This window comes from Coregonus lavaretus, assembly GCF_964263955.1.
Source record: "Coregonus lavaretus genome assembly, chromosome: 7".
Classification (NCBI taxonomy): domain Eukaryota; kingdom Metazoa; phylum Chordata; class Actinopteri; order Salmoniformes; family Salmonidae; genus Coregonus; species Coregonus lavaretus.
In genome coordinates, this window is record NC_139994.1 from 30,775,717 (window position 1) to 30,793,092 (window position 17,376).

General features: G+C 42.3%; 1 protein-coding gene across 1 annotated transcript in view; it reads right to left on the reverse strand.

Annotated features, from left to right (window-relative positions):
- The window catches only part of epha10 (EPH receptor A10), a gene marked incomplete at both ends in the record, with an annotated part of 146,187 nt that extends 136,857 nt beyond the window's left edge, over nucleotides 1–9,330 (reverse strand). The window contains one exon of the mRNA XM_084165258.1: nucleotides 9,252–9,330. Within this exon, the coding sequence (XP_084021384.1) occupies nucleotides 9,252–9,330 (79 nt within the window). The remainder of the gene's footprint in view (nucleotides 1–9,251) is intronic.
- Between the last annotated feature and the right edge of the window lie 8,046 nt (nucleotides 9,331–17,376).

The window sequence follows — 17,376 nt, forward strand, 5'->3', positions numbered from 1 at the left end:
TCACCCACTTTGCTATGAAGCCCCTAAATAAGATCTGGTGCAACCAAGTACCTTCAGAAGTCACATAATTAGTTAAATAAAGTTCACCTGTGTGCAATCTAAGTGTCACATGATCTCAGTATATATATATATATATATATACACACACACCTGTTCTGAAAGGCCACAGAGTCTGCAACACCACTAAGCAAGCGGCACCACTAAGCAAGCGGCACCATGAAGACCAAATATATCCGAAACTTTGAACATCCCACGGAGCACCATTAAATCCATTATTAATAAATGGAAATAATATGGCACCACAACAAATCTGCCAAGAGAGGGCCGCCCACCAACACTCACGGACCAGGCAAGGAGGGCATTAATCAGAGAGGCAACAAAGAGACCAAAGATAACCCTGAAGGAGCTGCAAAGCTCCACAGCGGAGATTGGAGTATCTGTCCATAGGACCACTTTAAGCCGTACACTCCACAGAGCTGGGCTTTACAGAAGAGTGGCCAGAAAAAAGCCATTGCTTAAGGAAGAAAATAAGCAAATATGTTTGGTGTTCGCCAAAAGGCATGTGGGAGACTCCCCAAACATATGGAAAAAGGTACTCTGGTCAGATGAGACTACAATTGAGCTTTTTGGCCATTAAGGAAAACGCTATGTCTGGCGCAAACCCAACACCTCTCATCACCCCAAGAACACCATCCCCACAGTGAAGCATGGTGGTGGCAGCATCATGCTGTGGGGATGTTTTTCATCGGCAGGGACTGGGAAACTGGTCAGAATTGAAGGAATGATGGATGGCGCTAAATACAGGGAAATTCTTGAGGGAAACCTGTTTCAGTCTTCCAGAGATTTGAGACTGGGACAGAGGTTCACCTTCCAGCAGGACAATGACCCTAATCATACTGCTAAAGCAACACTTGAGTGGTTTAAGGGGAAACATTTAAATGTCTTGGAATGGCCTAGTCAAAGCCCAGACCTCAATCCAATTGAGAATCTGTGGTATGACTTAAAGATTGCTGTACACCAGCGGAACCCATCCAATTTGAAGGAGCTGGAGCAGTTGTGCCTTGAAGAATGGGCAAAAATCCCAGTGGCTGGGGGGGGGGGGGTTGTGAATAGTTATGTTATTTTGCATCTTCAAAGTGGTAGGCATGTTGTGTAAATCAAATGATACAAACCCCCAAAAAATCAATTTTAATTCCAGGTTGTAAGGCAACAAAATAGGAAACATGCCAAGGGGGGTGAAGCCACTGTATATTTCGCAAGCCACTGTATAAAGACACATTATGTTGATCAACGAAAAGGCACTCAGAAAGAGACATACACAGACATACACAATATCCTCTGAAAAGCTGTGTATGACAGCCCACACAATGGCTGCATTTATACAATTCTGATCTACTGCTAAATGATTGACCAATAAGATCAGAGTGGCTTTCCTTACTGTGACCCTTTAAGTAAAAAAAAAATGCAATTGTGTATCGGTCAATTAATTCTTATAGGACAGGTATGTGTATGAAAGTGGCAAAGTATCTCTAATAATACAGATTGGATGGAGAGAGGAAGCAGAATAACAGACAGAGGCAAATTCCCCTCCTGTTGCGAGCTCCACTTACAGGGCTGCCAAACCCAGCCTTCAGAAACACATTGCTTTCACAGCAATTAATTGCTGTCACAACATCAATTAGAACAGAGCTTCCAATCCAACCGGCCAGCATTCAAGGGAAACGACTCAAGCTGGCAACATGGAGCTGTGTGTGTAAAGCGCTCTATAGTATTAAAGTACTCTATACATGTTTGCGTGTACACTCTGCATGTGTATGTGTACCATTTCTGTGTGGATAAGTATGCATGAAAGACTGTGTACAGTAAGAAAGCTTGTGTGTAAGTAATAATGACATGTGCATCTGTGTTTAAGTGGGATTGCTGTGTTTAAACCTGCACTGCGTAACTACACTGAACAAAAATATAAAACGCAACATGTAAAGTGTTGGTCCCATGTTTCATGAGCTGAAATAAAAGACCCCAGAAACGTTCCATAAGCACAACAAAGCGTATTTCTCTCAAATGTTGTGCACAAATTTGTTAAATTCACAGTTAGTGAGCATTTCTCCTTTCCAAGACAACATCCACCTGACAGGTGTGGCATAGCTAGAAGCTGATTAAACAGCATGATCATTCCACAGGTGCACCTTGTGCTTGGGGACAAAATGCCACTCTAAAATGTGCAGTTTTGTCACACAACACAATGCCACAGATGTCTCAGGTATTGAGGGAGCGTGCAATTGGCATGCAGGAATGTCCACCGGAGCTGTTGCCAGAGAATTGAATGTTAATTTCTCTACCATAAGCCGCCTCTAACGTCGTTTTAGAGAAATTGGAAGTACGTCCAACCGGCCTCACAACCGCAGACCATGTGTAACACATCCGGCTTCTTCACCTGTGGGTTTGCACAACCGAAGAATTTCTGCACAAACGGTCAGAAACCGTCTCAATGAAGCTCATCTGAGTGCTTGTCGTCATCACCAGGGCCTTGACCTGACAGCAGTTCGCCGTTGTAACTGACTTCAGTGGACAAATGCTCACCTTGGCACACCGGCACGCTGGAGAAGTGTGCTCTTCACGAAATAATCCCGGTTTCAACTGTACCGGGCAGATGGCAGACGGTGTTGGCAGACGGTACCGTGTTGTGTGGTCTGCTGATGTCAACGTTGTGAACAGAGTGCCCCATGGTGGTGGGGTTAAGACATGGGCAGACATAAGCTACGGACAACGAATACAATTGCATTTTATCAATGGCAATTTGAATGCACAGAGATACCGTGATGAGATCCTGAGGCCCACTGTCGTGCCATTCATCCGCCACCATCAGATCATGTTTCAGCATGATAATGCGCAGCCCCATGTCACAAGGATCTGTACACAATTCCTGGGAGCTGAAAATGTCCCAGTTCTTCCATGGCCTGCATACTCACCTGGATCGACGTGTACAACAGCGTGTTCCAGTTCCCACCATTGAAGAGGAGTGGGACAACATTCCACAGGCCACGATCAACTCTATGCAAAGGAGTGTCTCGCTGCATCAGTCAATTGGTGGTCCCACCAGATACCTACTGGTTTTCTGATCCACGCCCCTACTTTCTAAAAAAATGTATGTGATCAGATGCATATCTGTATTCCCAGTCAGATTAGGGCCTAATGAATTTATTTCAATTGACTGATTTCCTTATATGAACTGTAAAATCGTTAAAATTGTTGCATTTAGCATTTATATTTTTGTTTAGTGTATGTGTGCACAGGTTTTGGAGACCCCTCCGGCAAGAATGCAGTATTTTTTCTATTTGAACAAGATATACCAGAAACCCCAGGTCTCATTGTATGTCGCAGCTGGGATGAAGTAGAATCAACATCCACTCTGACACTTTGTGGCTATGTTATCTAGTGGAAACCTAGTGTAGCGAAGTTTGACTTTGTGGTAAGTAGTGACAACCCAACAGAGATGGGAAATTTGAGACTGTGGATGCTGATGCGATAACAGTTATGGACAAGATTGAAGATAACTCTATTCAATTTGAGCAACAATGTCTTCAGAACAGGTTTTAAAAAATTATACACGTTATAATATTCACGTTGACAGCCAGAAAGGTAGCTAACGTTAGCTAGCTAGCTACCTTGACATTGCTAACTAATAACATTACTGGGATGGCCCCTTGATTCGAGAGCTATGGCTATGAAGATGTTGTGTATGGATTGTAGAAGTGTTATACACGACTCTTCTGCATGAAAATCCTTATTGGTTATACATAAAATACCATGTAGTGAGCATTACACTACAATCCTAATAAGTGTTGTGTGTTTTTTCTGTAGGATTCCAGTTTTGGAGAGCCGCAGACCGTCGAGGGGCACATGCAGGGCTGCAGAAAGAATTGGACAGGAAGACCTCGAAACGGCTGCACGGCTGCAAGAAGAGAGGCTGGCCGAGATGAAGCTTAGTAAAAATCTTCACCTATGGTACCGGTTTCACAACATTATAATCATACCACACAACATTTGGCTGCATTCTGTAATTTCATGTTGCTTTTTTTCTTATCATTACATGCTAAATTGCAAGAGCTGTCCTTTGAAAAAAGAGGAGAGGTGCTAGGTAGTGCATCTGTATATATATCCACCTGTAGGTCTGCTAATTTGAAGTGTAAACCGTCAAGAGCATAGATATCCAGGAAAAGAGAACAGTTTAGTAAATCATTATAAAACCATTCCAAAAGTACAATAAGGATGACTATAAGCTAGATAAAGAAAACGCACAAGTATTGTTTCTCACACAAGTTTATTGTTGCCCACACAAACTTCCCTTATTTATATGTTAGGTTGTAGGCCCACCTCTTTCAACAACAATACTGAGTACTATGTAGGCTTTCACACTTCCCGGGACCCACCAAGTCAGAGAACCGGTCCCTCCCAGCTCAAAGGTATGCTTACTGCACCCTGTGTTGCGTGGCGACATCTCCTCGAAGTTGTAGCAGCTCAGCCGTTGTTGGTGGTGGCACTTCAAGGAGTCTTGGGTCATCTCATCTCAGGATCGTTCTCCTTGGTAGCCCCAATTGGGAGCCCAATATTCTCAACACTGACGTTCTGGGATGTCGGTGTAGTCCTTTGCAGTTTTCAATGCGTAGACACTTTACCTTCGAGACTTGTTATTGTAGAATCTCCTTTAGCTGAAAGATACCAAATATTATTCAGAGTATTTTGTCTATAGAATTAACTATCACATCTGATTATCACACCTGATTAAACTAATTGCATTCTAAACTGAAGATGAGTTGATTATTGGAGTAGTGTTAGCTGGGGCTGGGGCAAAAGTGCGTCACCAATCAAGCCCCCGAGGACTGGAGTTGACCATTCCTGACCTAGATCTGAGATAAAACTAGCTTGTTTTAGAATGTTGTGTTGTACAACAGCTGACTAAAGACTGGGCATTCAGATCAAGAACACGAGATGTGCAGTTGAGAACGTTTCCACGGTAATAGTGCCGCTTTACAATTCCTTGATGAAACAAAGTTGCCACTTGTTGTAACAAACGAGTGTCATGAAATACATGCACCAAAAACAGGGTACAGTTTTTGACTTGTCAGAAATATCAGCAAGCCATGCTAGTACAGCAAAATAGCTAGCTAGCTAGCTGAACACAGAATGTTAGTGCACTGTTCTTGAATGGCTAAACGGATCAGTCTTGTCACAAGACTTTGGCTAAAGTTGACATGTTGAATCTTGAATACTCCAGCTAATGACATTAGATGTTCTAATACTATAACTTTTAGATCAAACAAACTGTAGCTAGCTAGCCAATATCTGCGTTGTTTTCAGACCACATACATCAGAAATGTAACACAAGGTCAATTAACATTATGCACGTTATATTCAAATGAAACAAACCAATGTCGCAGTCTGCTAAAAAGCTAACTTACTAACTAATGTTAGCCAACTAGCTAATACAAATTATTGAATGTGTGGCTTGAAAACAATCAAAACAAGTAATGCTAAATATTACTTGCATACATATTTACAATTAAATAGCAACATTTCACTTTATCTCTAGCAAGATGTATTATCTAGCTAGCAATGTCTTACCTTTTCAGCAGAAAAAAAATCTAATTCTGGGTCGGTTTTGAATCTCTTCAACTCCATTAACTCTCTCCAGTGTGAACGCAAATCCAAGGTTTACTCTCGTCTTGACCCGGGCTCTATTGCTTTCCCTTTCTGCCTGTCTGCTCTCCAAATTTCACTGTTTCTTTGGTTTAGATGGAGGAGTAGTTGCTCCTGAGTCAGGTCATTTGCCCCTCGCGTCATGTCTGTAAGCTAGCCATCTCTTCTAGCCATTAGCCAAGTGTTGGCCATGGGCTCAGCTAGCTAACTATAACACTGCCTCCTCACTGACGGAAAACACGTCACTCAATGTGCGCGCCACAAAATCTGGCTGAAAAATACGACGACTGGGAAAATGAATACCAGTGAATACAGCGGTTCTCAGGCAGACTAGGGGCACACTATTGACCACTAGCGACTTATTGGAGCTTTTGAACATTACAAAAAATACAAAAAGTTACATATTGCAGCTTTAAGCGAGATTGTGTATGTGTGTGCAACTAACAAAGCTATATGTGCGTATGAGCAGCATGTGTGTGTGTTTGCCAGTTTGTGTGTTTGTATACTGAACAAAAATATTAACTCAACCTGCAACATTTTCAAAGATTTGACTGAGTTACAGTTAATTTAAGGAAATCAGTCAATTGGAATAAATTCATTAGGCCCTAATCTATGGATTTCACATTACTGAGAATACAGATGCATCTGTCTGTCACAGATACCTTAATAAAAATAGGTAGGGGTGTGGATCAGAAAACCAGTCAGCATCTGGTGTGACCACCATTTGCCTCATGCAGCACGACATCTCTTTCACATAGAGTTGACCAGGCTGTTGATTGTGGCCTGTGGAATGTTGTCCCACTCCTCTTCAATGGCTGTGCGAAGGTGATGGATATTTTGGTGGGAACTGGAACACACTGTCGTACGCGTCGATCCAGAGCATCCAAAACATGCTCAATGGGTGACATGTCTGGTGAGTATGCAGGTCATGGAAGAACTGGGACATTGTCAGCTTCCAGGAATTGTGTACAGATCCTTGCGGCATGGGGCCGTGCATTATCATGGTGAAATGAAGTGATGGCGGCGGATGAATGGCACGACAATGGGCCTCAGGATCTCGTCACGGTATCTCTGTGCATTCAAATTTCCATAGATCAAAAATACAATTGTGTTCGTTGTCCGTAGCTTATGCCTGCCCATACCATAACAACACAGTCACCATGGGGCACTTTGTTCACAACGTTGACATCAGAAAACCGCTCACCCACGCAACGCTATACACGTGGTCTGCGATTGTGAGGCCGGTTGGATGCACTGTCAAATTCTTTAAAACGACGTTGAAGGCGGGTTATGCTAGAGAAATGAACATTACATTCCCTGGCAACAGCTCTGGTGCACATTCCTGCAGTCAGCATGCCAACTGCACGCTACCTCAAAACTTGAGACATCTGTGGCACTGTGTTCTGTGACAAAACTGCACATTTTAGAGTGGCCTTTTATTGTCCCTAGCACAAGGTGCACCTGTGGAATGATCATGCTGTTTAATCAGCTTCTTGATATGCCACACCTGTCTGTTGGATGGATTATCTTCCCAAATAAGAAATGCTCACTAATAGCGATGTAAACAAATTTGTGCACAAAATTTGAGAGAAATAAGCTTTTTGTGCTTATGGAAAATTTCTGGGATCTTTTATTTCAGCTCATGAAACATGGGACCAACACTTTACACGTTGCGTTTTTATTTTTGTTCAGTGTAGATGCAATGTGTGTTTGCGCAGCCTGGCTCAGCTGTGCTTAGCCACTGCCAGAACTAACCCTCGCCTGGGGGACGTAGGCAATTATGTGCTCTTCCTCCTCTGAATCCCAGCACCGATTAGGATGCTTTACTGGACTCACCTGAGCCTACCAGTGACATGCAGTCCCAGCCCTGCCTGCATCAGAGTCAGGCTGAATACCTCACAACCAGAGAGAAAGATAGCCCACTGGCCGGACTATTTTACTGGGTAGAAAGAGAGGGTAGAGAAAGGGCATCAATAAGCCAGCTTTCTCATTCTGCCCTCAATGTTGAAGTATGAGAGATTGTAAGGGAATGAGACAAAGGAAACCAGTTGCTCTATGCAAGTGTTAGCCAGAATAGATTCCAACCCATTGCTTGTTTACTTATCTTCTAGGTCTTTCCAATGACATCATCAACCAATTAGTAGGCAATACCAACTCATAATTGGTTAAAATCACATGATGCACAACGATGATGTCATTGGAAACACTTATCTTCCTCTATATATTTTACTACAAAACATAGAAACATGCCATTTTCACATATGTTGATGTTGGGGTGGTGCTGGAGATTATGAATATGAAGTAGACATTTTTGTTAATGTCCTTATAACTGAAATTAGTACCACTCAAACAGCTGACTAATTTCACATGCTTCAGTCAACAACGTTCCGTTACATTCCGCTATTGTTTACACATTTTGCATCATTTGCAATGTGTCAGGAGATTGAAAAAAAAAAAAAAAAAGTGACAGAACCTACAGGTGCCGCAAAAAGTCGGGTAAACAATACTTTCCTGTGGATATTTTATCTCCACTTCCTACCGTCAAAAGGACCAACAGTACGGTCAACTGGTAAATTAAGTGTAAATATCATTGTATTCAACATTCTGCCTTGTAGAGACTCTTGCGTCTTTTTTTTAGAGAGACTTCTTTCAGACTGAATATCACGGTAACAATCTGACGTTTAGGCAAGTCGACCCCAGTGCAGCTTTAAGCAAGCATAGGGTCGGAACCGATGTCTGAGAGCAGCGGGCAACAATGTTTCCTATTCAATCTGGTTAAAAATTTAAATGCTGAGATGTAGCTTTGTGCTGAAATATGTTTTTGATTGACAGTAGCCTATCACTTCCTGACATTTAAGCAATGCTTTTTTATGCTTTCCAGACTGTAACATTTAATTAACAGTGGGCTATTTTTAACAGCATGCACATACAAACTAGTAAATTATTACAGTGTTGACGCAAGACTACTACTGTCCAGGTTTAACGGTTTCCGTTCAATGCCAAATGATAAATGGACGCAGTTTGTAACAATGCGATTGTAGGACTAGGCTATATATTTGCAACAAGATAACAGTTTTGTGAATCCTTGTCCGAAGTTGGTAAACAGAACTTGAAACCTCACTTTTAGTTTTTACTTACATATCGCACCATTTTATCTATTTTGTCCACATGTTTAACTGTCACTTGGCTACTGAAAAGAGATGCCTAAAGCTAGCAGCTGTTTGAAACACAACGAAATGTAGGCTAATGTTCGGCTACAAATCTATCTAAGGAGACTTTCATACCAAATTGGTTTGGAGAGGTTTTGAGAACTCTGGCGCCTTTCCCCCCTTTTAAATGTTCCAAATTCCTTAAGGTACTGAGATTATTTACTTAACATATGCCTATTTGTACAAATATCGGCTACAGCGTCGTCGGCATCTCTGAACTTCCGCATCACTGTGCATACACTTGCAACCGGACTGGCGATTCGGCTGGGCTGAAGTCTGGACATTCATTAATCCACTTTCTACAAGCAGTCCAGGGGAAAAACATATAACATAGGTTTCACATACCTTCCTCGGCGTGACAGTCCTTGTTTCCATTCAGGAATAATATCCAAAGCACCGAAATTAGCGTTTTAAAAAGCTCCATGTTTGACTGTCCAGCCTCGCGAAGCTCTTGTCATCTCTCTCCCGCTCGCGCGCAACACACCAGTTCGATGGTAGAGCCGTCCGGGCTAGTGCGAACTCCACTCACTACGCGGTTTATTTGATATCTCGGGGGTGGGTGTTGTGCATCAGATTGACATCATGCAAGTGCAATGAAGTAAGATTTCGGAACGAGGGTACAAGAAGGTCGCCTATCAAAGCGCGCTGAAATGAATCGCAATGCCAGATATTTTCACTAGTCGAATCATCCCCGCCTTTTAAAAAATATATATTTTCACCTTTAATCAAACTAAAGTAATGGCAGTGTTGGCTTGGCTGGTCGAAGCTTCAGCTTTCCACGTGGGATAGGTGAGCTAAATGCTAGCCATAATATTTATGAATATATTTCATTTAATGATTGGATTATATGCATTTAGATTAAATTAATAGACTAATTAGATCTAGATAATGAAGGGACGCAAGATAGGGGAATTGCAGCATCGAATGGCTAGTAAAGGTGGCTACAAATGTTGACTAGTTGAATAATTAATTAATTGAATAATTGTTCGACACTATTAGCTGACATTGGTACTTTTTTTATTGTCCAAATCTGAAAAATATAATGACAGTATTTAGGACAGTCCTTTTATTATTCAGTAGTATGTTGAGATATTAAAGTAGCCTATAGGCTGCATTAGGCCTACACTGTGTTTACTGCAGCCTGTGTATAATTATAGAGTAATGATTGCCAAAGGAAAGGGAGAGAATTCAGAAAATTGGATAAAGTTTCACTGATTTGCGTCCTGTACAAAGAAATACTGATGCTGCAAATAATTTGAGTTTCTTGTATTGACATGTGTGGGCCAAATTGAGCATGTTATCTTTTCAGCTGAGGAGACAAAACAGTTCATTGGACTTAGTCAACAGTAAAAATTTTGCAAACAGACCAAGCTGGTGAGGTGAAACAGGTTCTATCTCACAATTTAAAATCAATTTATCTGCATGACAGCTAAAGGCAGACATTGTGGACTTCTAAACCTTTTCATTTTTTATGTAATCCCCTGCAGTGAAAAAGGGAAAGCAACCCCCCCCCCATTGGTACAAAGAGTTTTTCTAAATCCTGATAACACAAAAAGACACAGAACAACTAGTCGAATATCATGCTTGGTAGAAAGGAAAGGCTTTCATCCCAGCTTTAAAGTACAGAGGCAAAAATACTCAGATTTGGATCAGAGACAGTTTTATGATTTAGCATGTTATTGTCATAATTATTTAATGCCTGCACAATTACAAAGCTTGGTCTGTGTCAAAATGCTTGTATGAATAAACATATACATTATTTAACAAATTAAATGTAACAGGGTGGACCAATAAGGGATTTACAATGCATAGACTGCCATAACAAACATCTACCAAATTGAATGACATTTGGCACAATTTAGCTACTTTTCTAACTTTAATGACCTCCTAGTCAAACAGCAAGTCAACACACCTAATGTTCCCCTAAGCAAGGCCTGCCAGACATAAAGCTGCACTGTAATAAATGTAATAAGTCGTCCGCACCACACACTCACATCCTTTCCCCATATCACACACACACCCTTCTCAGCACACAGATTATCCCCCACAGACTGATCAGACTGGCAAGCCAGACCTCCAGACCTGATGAACTTGTCCACTCTGGTCATAAGTCAGGCTGCACAGACACCAACCTCTACCCCCAACCACACTTCCACCACTATCAAAACCAGCAAACCCCCTCTATTCACTTGCAATGGTTCTAGGCATACAGCATAAACAACAATAGATGCATATCTCTACCTTTGTGTGTGCATGCCTGAGTGCGTGGTGTAATTAGATGTCAGCCCCCGCCCACTCTTTATATTAAAACAGAGGGAGGCGGCACAGAGAAAGTCACTTGACCTTTTGTGTTCCGTAGTTTTTTCCCCCAGTCATTCAAGCGGAAGAGGAAAGAGAGGAGAAAAAAATGATGGTTTAAGATGCTATTAGGAGGGGGAGAGGTTTTAAAGTGACACTGGAACCCCTGCTTTGTAATGTTCCGGTAATCTCTCGACAACCTCTGGGGGATGAACATGGCGCATGGGAGGAGGAGGAGGGGGTAGGGCTATGAGTCCCTGTTGAATTTTACGACTCAATGTGTTATTCCCAAACCACAGCTCTGGAAGTGGTCTCAGCTTAAAGGCGTTAATGTGGCGCGCTGAGAGACGCTGCCTACACTGGCTTCAATAAATACAGGCTAGTCCAGGGCTTTCTGACCCTGTTCCTGGAGCGCTACCGTCCTGTATGTTTTCACTTCAACCCTAATCTAGCGCACCTGATTCTAATAATTAGCTGGTTGATAAACTGAATCAGGTTAGTTACAACTTGGGTTGAAACAAAAACCTACAGGTGGGTAGCTCTCCAGGAACAAGTTTGGAGAGCCCTGGACTAGTCATTTAAACAGACACAGGGGAGCGTCCGCCATTGTCCGCCATACTTTCTTCTGACTGGTGTTTAGAGAATGGCTATTCAGCTGTGTGATGATAAGTCAAGGACGATTCATCTCAGAGCAAGTTTATAATGGAATCAGATGGTGGATGGGATTTCAATATCGCTGGCCAGATTTGTTTTTATATCCATCATTGTTATTACTAGAATACTACAATATGTTATGATTTATTGCAATACTTAATAAGAAATGAATATTTCATGCAAATTGGCCTATAATCATCAGCACTGTAGTAGGCCTAGTACATTCTACGCTAGCCAAGTTTGAAGAAAAACTCATGCTGGTCCAGAGAAGCATCATGGGAGATGGGACAACCCATGGGAGGGTGACAGTCATTGGCTAATGAGTACTTCCTGTTCTAATTAGCAGCGGGCTCCACAGCTGGAATGTCCCTCAAGGTTGTCGTTGCTGTTGGTGGCACATCGGGGGTTTCGGGACACAGTTGGTTTTGTACCGAGGGTTGTCTACTTTTCCACACCAGCACAACAATTAGGCTTGACACATTTGTCACACATTTTTAATAATGCATTCCAGCTCTGTTGTAATCTTAGTCGCGGTCCTCTCTCCAAAGGTCAGTCTTTAATCTGATGAGCGCAGGAGGATATAAATCAGAGAGAAGGCCTTAAAGAGGGAGAATGGAAGAGGAGGAAAGGGAGGGAATTACAATACGATGCCAAAGCAGAAGTACTAGCCATGTGGCAGTTTGTAGATAAGAGCCATGACTAAGTAATACTGGTGTGAGCCGCACGGACACATTCCGAGATGCTCCGTCCGACCAGACCTCGGAGCAGGCCTGGTCCAAGGCGACTCAGCGGGAAACGTAATCCTCTCCGATATCCCGTTACCATGGGGTCTTATTCCCACCACCCCCACCTCTATAAATATCAATAAAGATAGCGATGTCTGTTTTAAGTAATGGTATACAGACAGGCAAGGCAGTTAGTCACGGGCCTATGTGAAATGTGTGTCTTCCTGACTGGCCCTTTTGTATTTAAATGTGAGTGTATATCTGGGGTTCTGGGGATGTTTGTCGTGATGATGCTCCGTGCAGGTGATGGAAGATTAGGGCCCGCCGCTGTTTCCAATTTATGGAGCTAACTTCAGACGGGCATGGAGATGGAACAACCGTTCCCCTCCTTCCTTTCTCCTCCTTATTATATTTCACTGGTTATCTATGACAGAGGAACAACATTTCCTCTGTGTCCGAAATGAAAGCATCTCCTTTCTGTCCATTGAGAGGTCGACCACTATAACATGATGAAAGATTGCCAATTGGGTTTGAGTTGATGTTAAGGTGAAATCTTAGAACCTCCTTGTTTATCTTCATACTTTGCCAAAGAGGAATATACTGCGGAATCATTATTGCAAAAAAAAAAAATAATGTGTTGAGGTCTCTGAATAGGAATCTAAAGTGTGAACTTTAACATTGGTGAAGAGCAGGCCAACTGTATTGGCGCTGATACAGTATGTGGTCTGCAGTATGTAACATGTTAACTGCTAGTTTTCTTCTTAATGATGCTGAGCCTTGCAGCCTTTGACACCACATTTTAGAGGAATGTGCAATTGTTCTCCAGCGCAGGGACAGGATGGGAGAAAGAAGAGCAGGAAAAATCAATTGCAGGGAATATGAGAGAGAGAGAGAGAAAGAGAGAGGGAGGGAGAGAGTGAAAAATGTGTTGATTTGTCAGCATGGGCTGGATGTCTCTGGACACGCCAATGAGAATTTATCATGAAAGACAAATTGCCTTGGTTGCAGTGGTATTCTCCCTGTGTGTGTGTGTGTGTGTGTGTGTGTATGTGGACTGTACTTCATGTATTTTAAGCATTCTAGACTTGGTCATACATGATTACCTCCAAGGCCAAGTTGACCAATGACAATAATTACATTATTGGTCGTTTAACCCATACCTTCCTGTTAGCAACACAATAGAAACATCACATTTTGTTATGTTACAGCCTTATTCTAAAATGGATTAAATTGGGTTTTTCCCCCCCTGATCAATCTACACACAATACCCCATAATGACGAAGCAAAAACAAGTTGCAAAAAAAAACCCCCCCGGAAATATCACATTTAGATAAGTAGTCAGACCCTTTACTCAGTACTTTGTTGAAGCACCTTTGGCAGCGATTACAGCATCGAGTCTTCTTGGGCATGACGCTACAAGCATGGCATACCTGTATTTGGGGAGTTTCTCCCATTCTTCTCTGCAGATCCTCTCAAGCTCTGTCAGGGTGGATGGGGAGCGTCGCTGCACAGCTATGTTCAGGTCTCTCCAGAGATATAAGATCGGGTTCAAGTCCAGGCTCTGGCTGGGCCACTCAAGGACATTCAGAGACTTGTCCCGAAGCCACTCCTGTGTTGTCTTGGCTGTGTGCTTAGGGTCGTTGTTCTGTTGGAAGGTGAAACTTCGCCCCAGTCTGAGGTCCTGAGCGCTCTGGAGCAGGTTTTCATCAAGGATCACTCTATACTTCCCTCCGTTCATCTTTCCCTCTATCCTGACTAGTCTCCCAGTCCCTGCCACTGAAAAATAACCCCACAGCATGATTCTGCCACCACCATGCTTCACCGTAGGGATGGTGCCAGGTTTCCTCCAGATGTGACACTTGGCATTCAGGCCAAAGAGTTCAATCTTGGATTCATCAGACCAGAGAATCTTGTTTCTCATGGTCTGAGAGTCCTTTAGGTGCCTTTTGGCAAATGCCAAGCGGGCTGCCATGTGCCTTTTACTGAGGAGTGGCTTCCATCTGGCCACTCTACCATAAAGGCCTGATTGGTAGAGTGCTGCAGAGATGGTTGTTCTTCTGGAAGGTTCTCCCATCTCCACAGAGGAACTCTGGAGCTCTGTTAGAGTGACCATCGGGTTCTTGGTCACCACCCTGACCAAGTCCCTTCTCCCCCGATTGCTCAGTTTGGCCGGGCGGCCAGCTCTTGGTGGTTCCAAACTTCTTCCATTTAAGAATGATGGAGGCTACTTTGTTCTTGGGGACCTTCAATGCTGCAGAAATGTTTTGGTACCCTTCCCCAGATCTGTGCCTTGACACAATCCTGTCTCGGACCTCTGACATGCACTGTCAACTGTGGGACCTTATATAGACAGGTGTGTGCCTTTCCAAATCATATCCAATTAATTGAATTTACCACAGGTGGACTCCAATCAAGTTGTAGAAACATCTGAATACTTATGTAAATAAGGTATTTCAGTTTTTTATTTTTAATACATTTCCAAACATTTCTAAAAACCTGTTTTCGCTTTGTGATTATGGGGTATTGTGTGTAGATTGATGAGGAAAATTGTTTATTTAATCAATTTTAGAATAAGGCTGTAATGTAACAAAATGTGGAAAAAGAGAAGGGGTCAGAATACTTTCCGAATGCACATACAGCCAGGTCCAAAATATTGGCACCCTTGATAAAGATTAGCAAAAAAGACTACAGATATCGTATCTTAATTTTAGCCAGTTTCACACAGCAGGAAAATAATCCTGCAGCAACAGGAAATGTGAATTGTTATGTCTATTACTATATTATAATATCATTTTCAAATAACAAAGCATTCAAAATAGCTTAATATTTGTATTATTTATTTTATACATTTACATTTACATTTACATTTTAGTCATTTAGCAGACGCTCTTATCCAGAGCGACTTACAGTTAGTGAATACATATTTTTTTATACTGCCCCCCCGTGGGAATCGAACCCACAACCCTGGCGTTGCAAACGTCATGCTCTATCAACTGAGCTACATCCCTGCCGGCCATTCCCTCCCCTACCCTGGACGACGCTGGGCCAATTGTGCGCCGCCCATATACAGATGCCGCATCGTAATTTGATCATCCTGTTGCAGGAATTTTCCTTGTAGTGTATTCAAGGTTTAAAAAGGCAGACTTGATTTGCCCTAACAAAAAATGTATCAACCCCTACAAAACATTTCTATTAATTATACACTGAACAAAAATATAAATGCAACATGCAACAATTTCAAAGATTTTACTGAGTTACAGTTCATATAAGGAAATCAGTCAATTGACAAATTCATTAGGCCCTAATCTATGGATTTCACATAACTGTGTTGTCCCACTCCTCTTCATTGGCTGTGCGAAGTTGCTGGATATTGATCGGAACTGGAACACGCTGTCGTACACGTCGATCCAGAGCATCCCAAACGTGCTCAATGGGTGGCATGTCTGGTGAGTATGCAGGGCATGGAAGAACTGGGACATTTTCAGCTTCCAGGAATTGTGTACAAGTCCTTGCGACATGGGGCCATACATTATCATGCTGAAACATGAGGTGATGTCGGCGGATGAATGGCACGACAATGGGCATCAGGATCTCCTCCTGGTATCTCTGTGCATTCAAATTGCCATCGACAAAATGCAATTGTGTTCATTGTCCGTAGCTTATGCCTGCCCATACCATAACCCCTCCGCCACCATGGGGCACTCTGTTTACAACATTGACATCAGCAAACCTAGTACAATTGAAACTGGGATTCATCCGTGAAGAGCACACTAATCCAGCGTGCCAGTGGCCATTGAAGGTGAGCATTTGCCCACTGATGTCGGTTAAGACGCCGAACAACAGTTAGGTCAAGACCCTGGTGAGGACGACGAGCTTCCCTGAGACGGTTTATGACAGTTTGTGCAGAAATTATTTGGTTGTGTAAACCCACAATTTCGTCAGCTGTCCGGATAGCTGGTCTCAGACGATCCCGCAGGTGAAGAAGCCGGATGTGGAGGTCCTGGGCTGGCGTGGAGGCGGCTTATGATAGAGCAATGAACATTCAATTCTCTGGCAACAGCTCTGGTGGACATTCCTGCAGTCAGCATGCCAATTGCACGCTCCCTCAAAACTTGAGACATCTGTGGCATTGTGTTGTGTGACAAAACTGCATATTTTAGTGGCCTTTTATTGTCCCTAGCACAAGGTGCACCTGTGTAATATGTCACATGTCAGGTGGATAGATTATATTGGCTCACTAACAGGGATGTAAATACATTTGTGCAGAAAATTAGAGAGAAATAAGCTTTTTGTGCATATGGAACATTTCATGAATCTTTTTACATCAGATCATGAAACATGGGACCAACACTTTACAAGTTGCGTTTCTCTCTCTCTCTCTCTCTCTCTCTCTCTCTCTCTCTCTCTCTCTCTCTCTATCTATCTATCTATCTATCTATCTATCTATCTATCTATCTATCTATCTATCTATCTATCTATCTATCTATCTATCTATCTATCTATCTATCTATCTATCTATCTATCTATCTATCTATCTATCTATCTATCTATCTATATATATATATATATATATATATGAGAGAGATAAAAAAGTTGTTTGACCTAGGTCAGATCTTTTCACCACCTTTGTTTACACATTGATGCTGGATGATAAAGTCTCAGAATTGCAGGTAAGATTGGGTCTCCCAAACTGAATATGAATATAATGGCCGGAGAATAACCTTTGCCAAGCCCAATTTCAAACCAATCTTTTATCAATAGACGGCAGTGGATAGGACTGATGTGAGATTTTC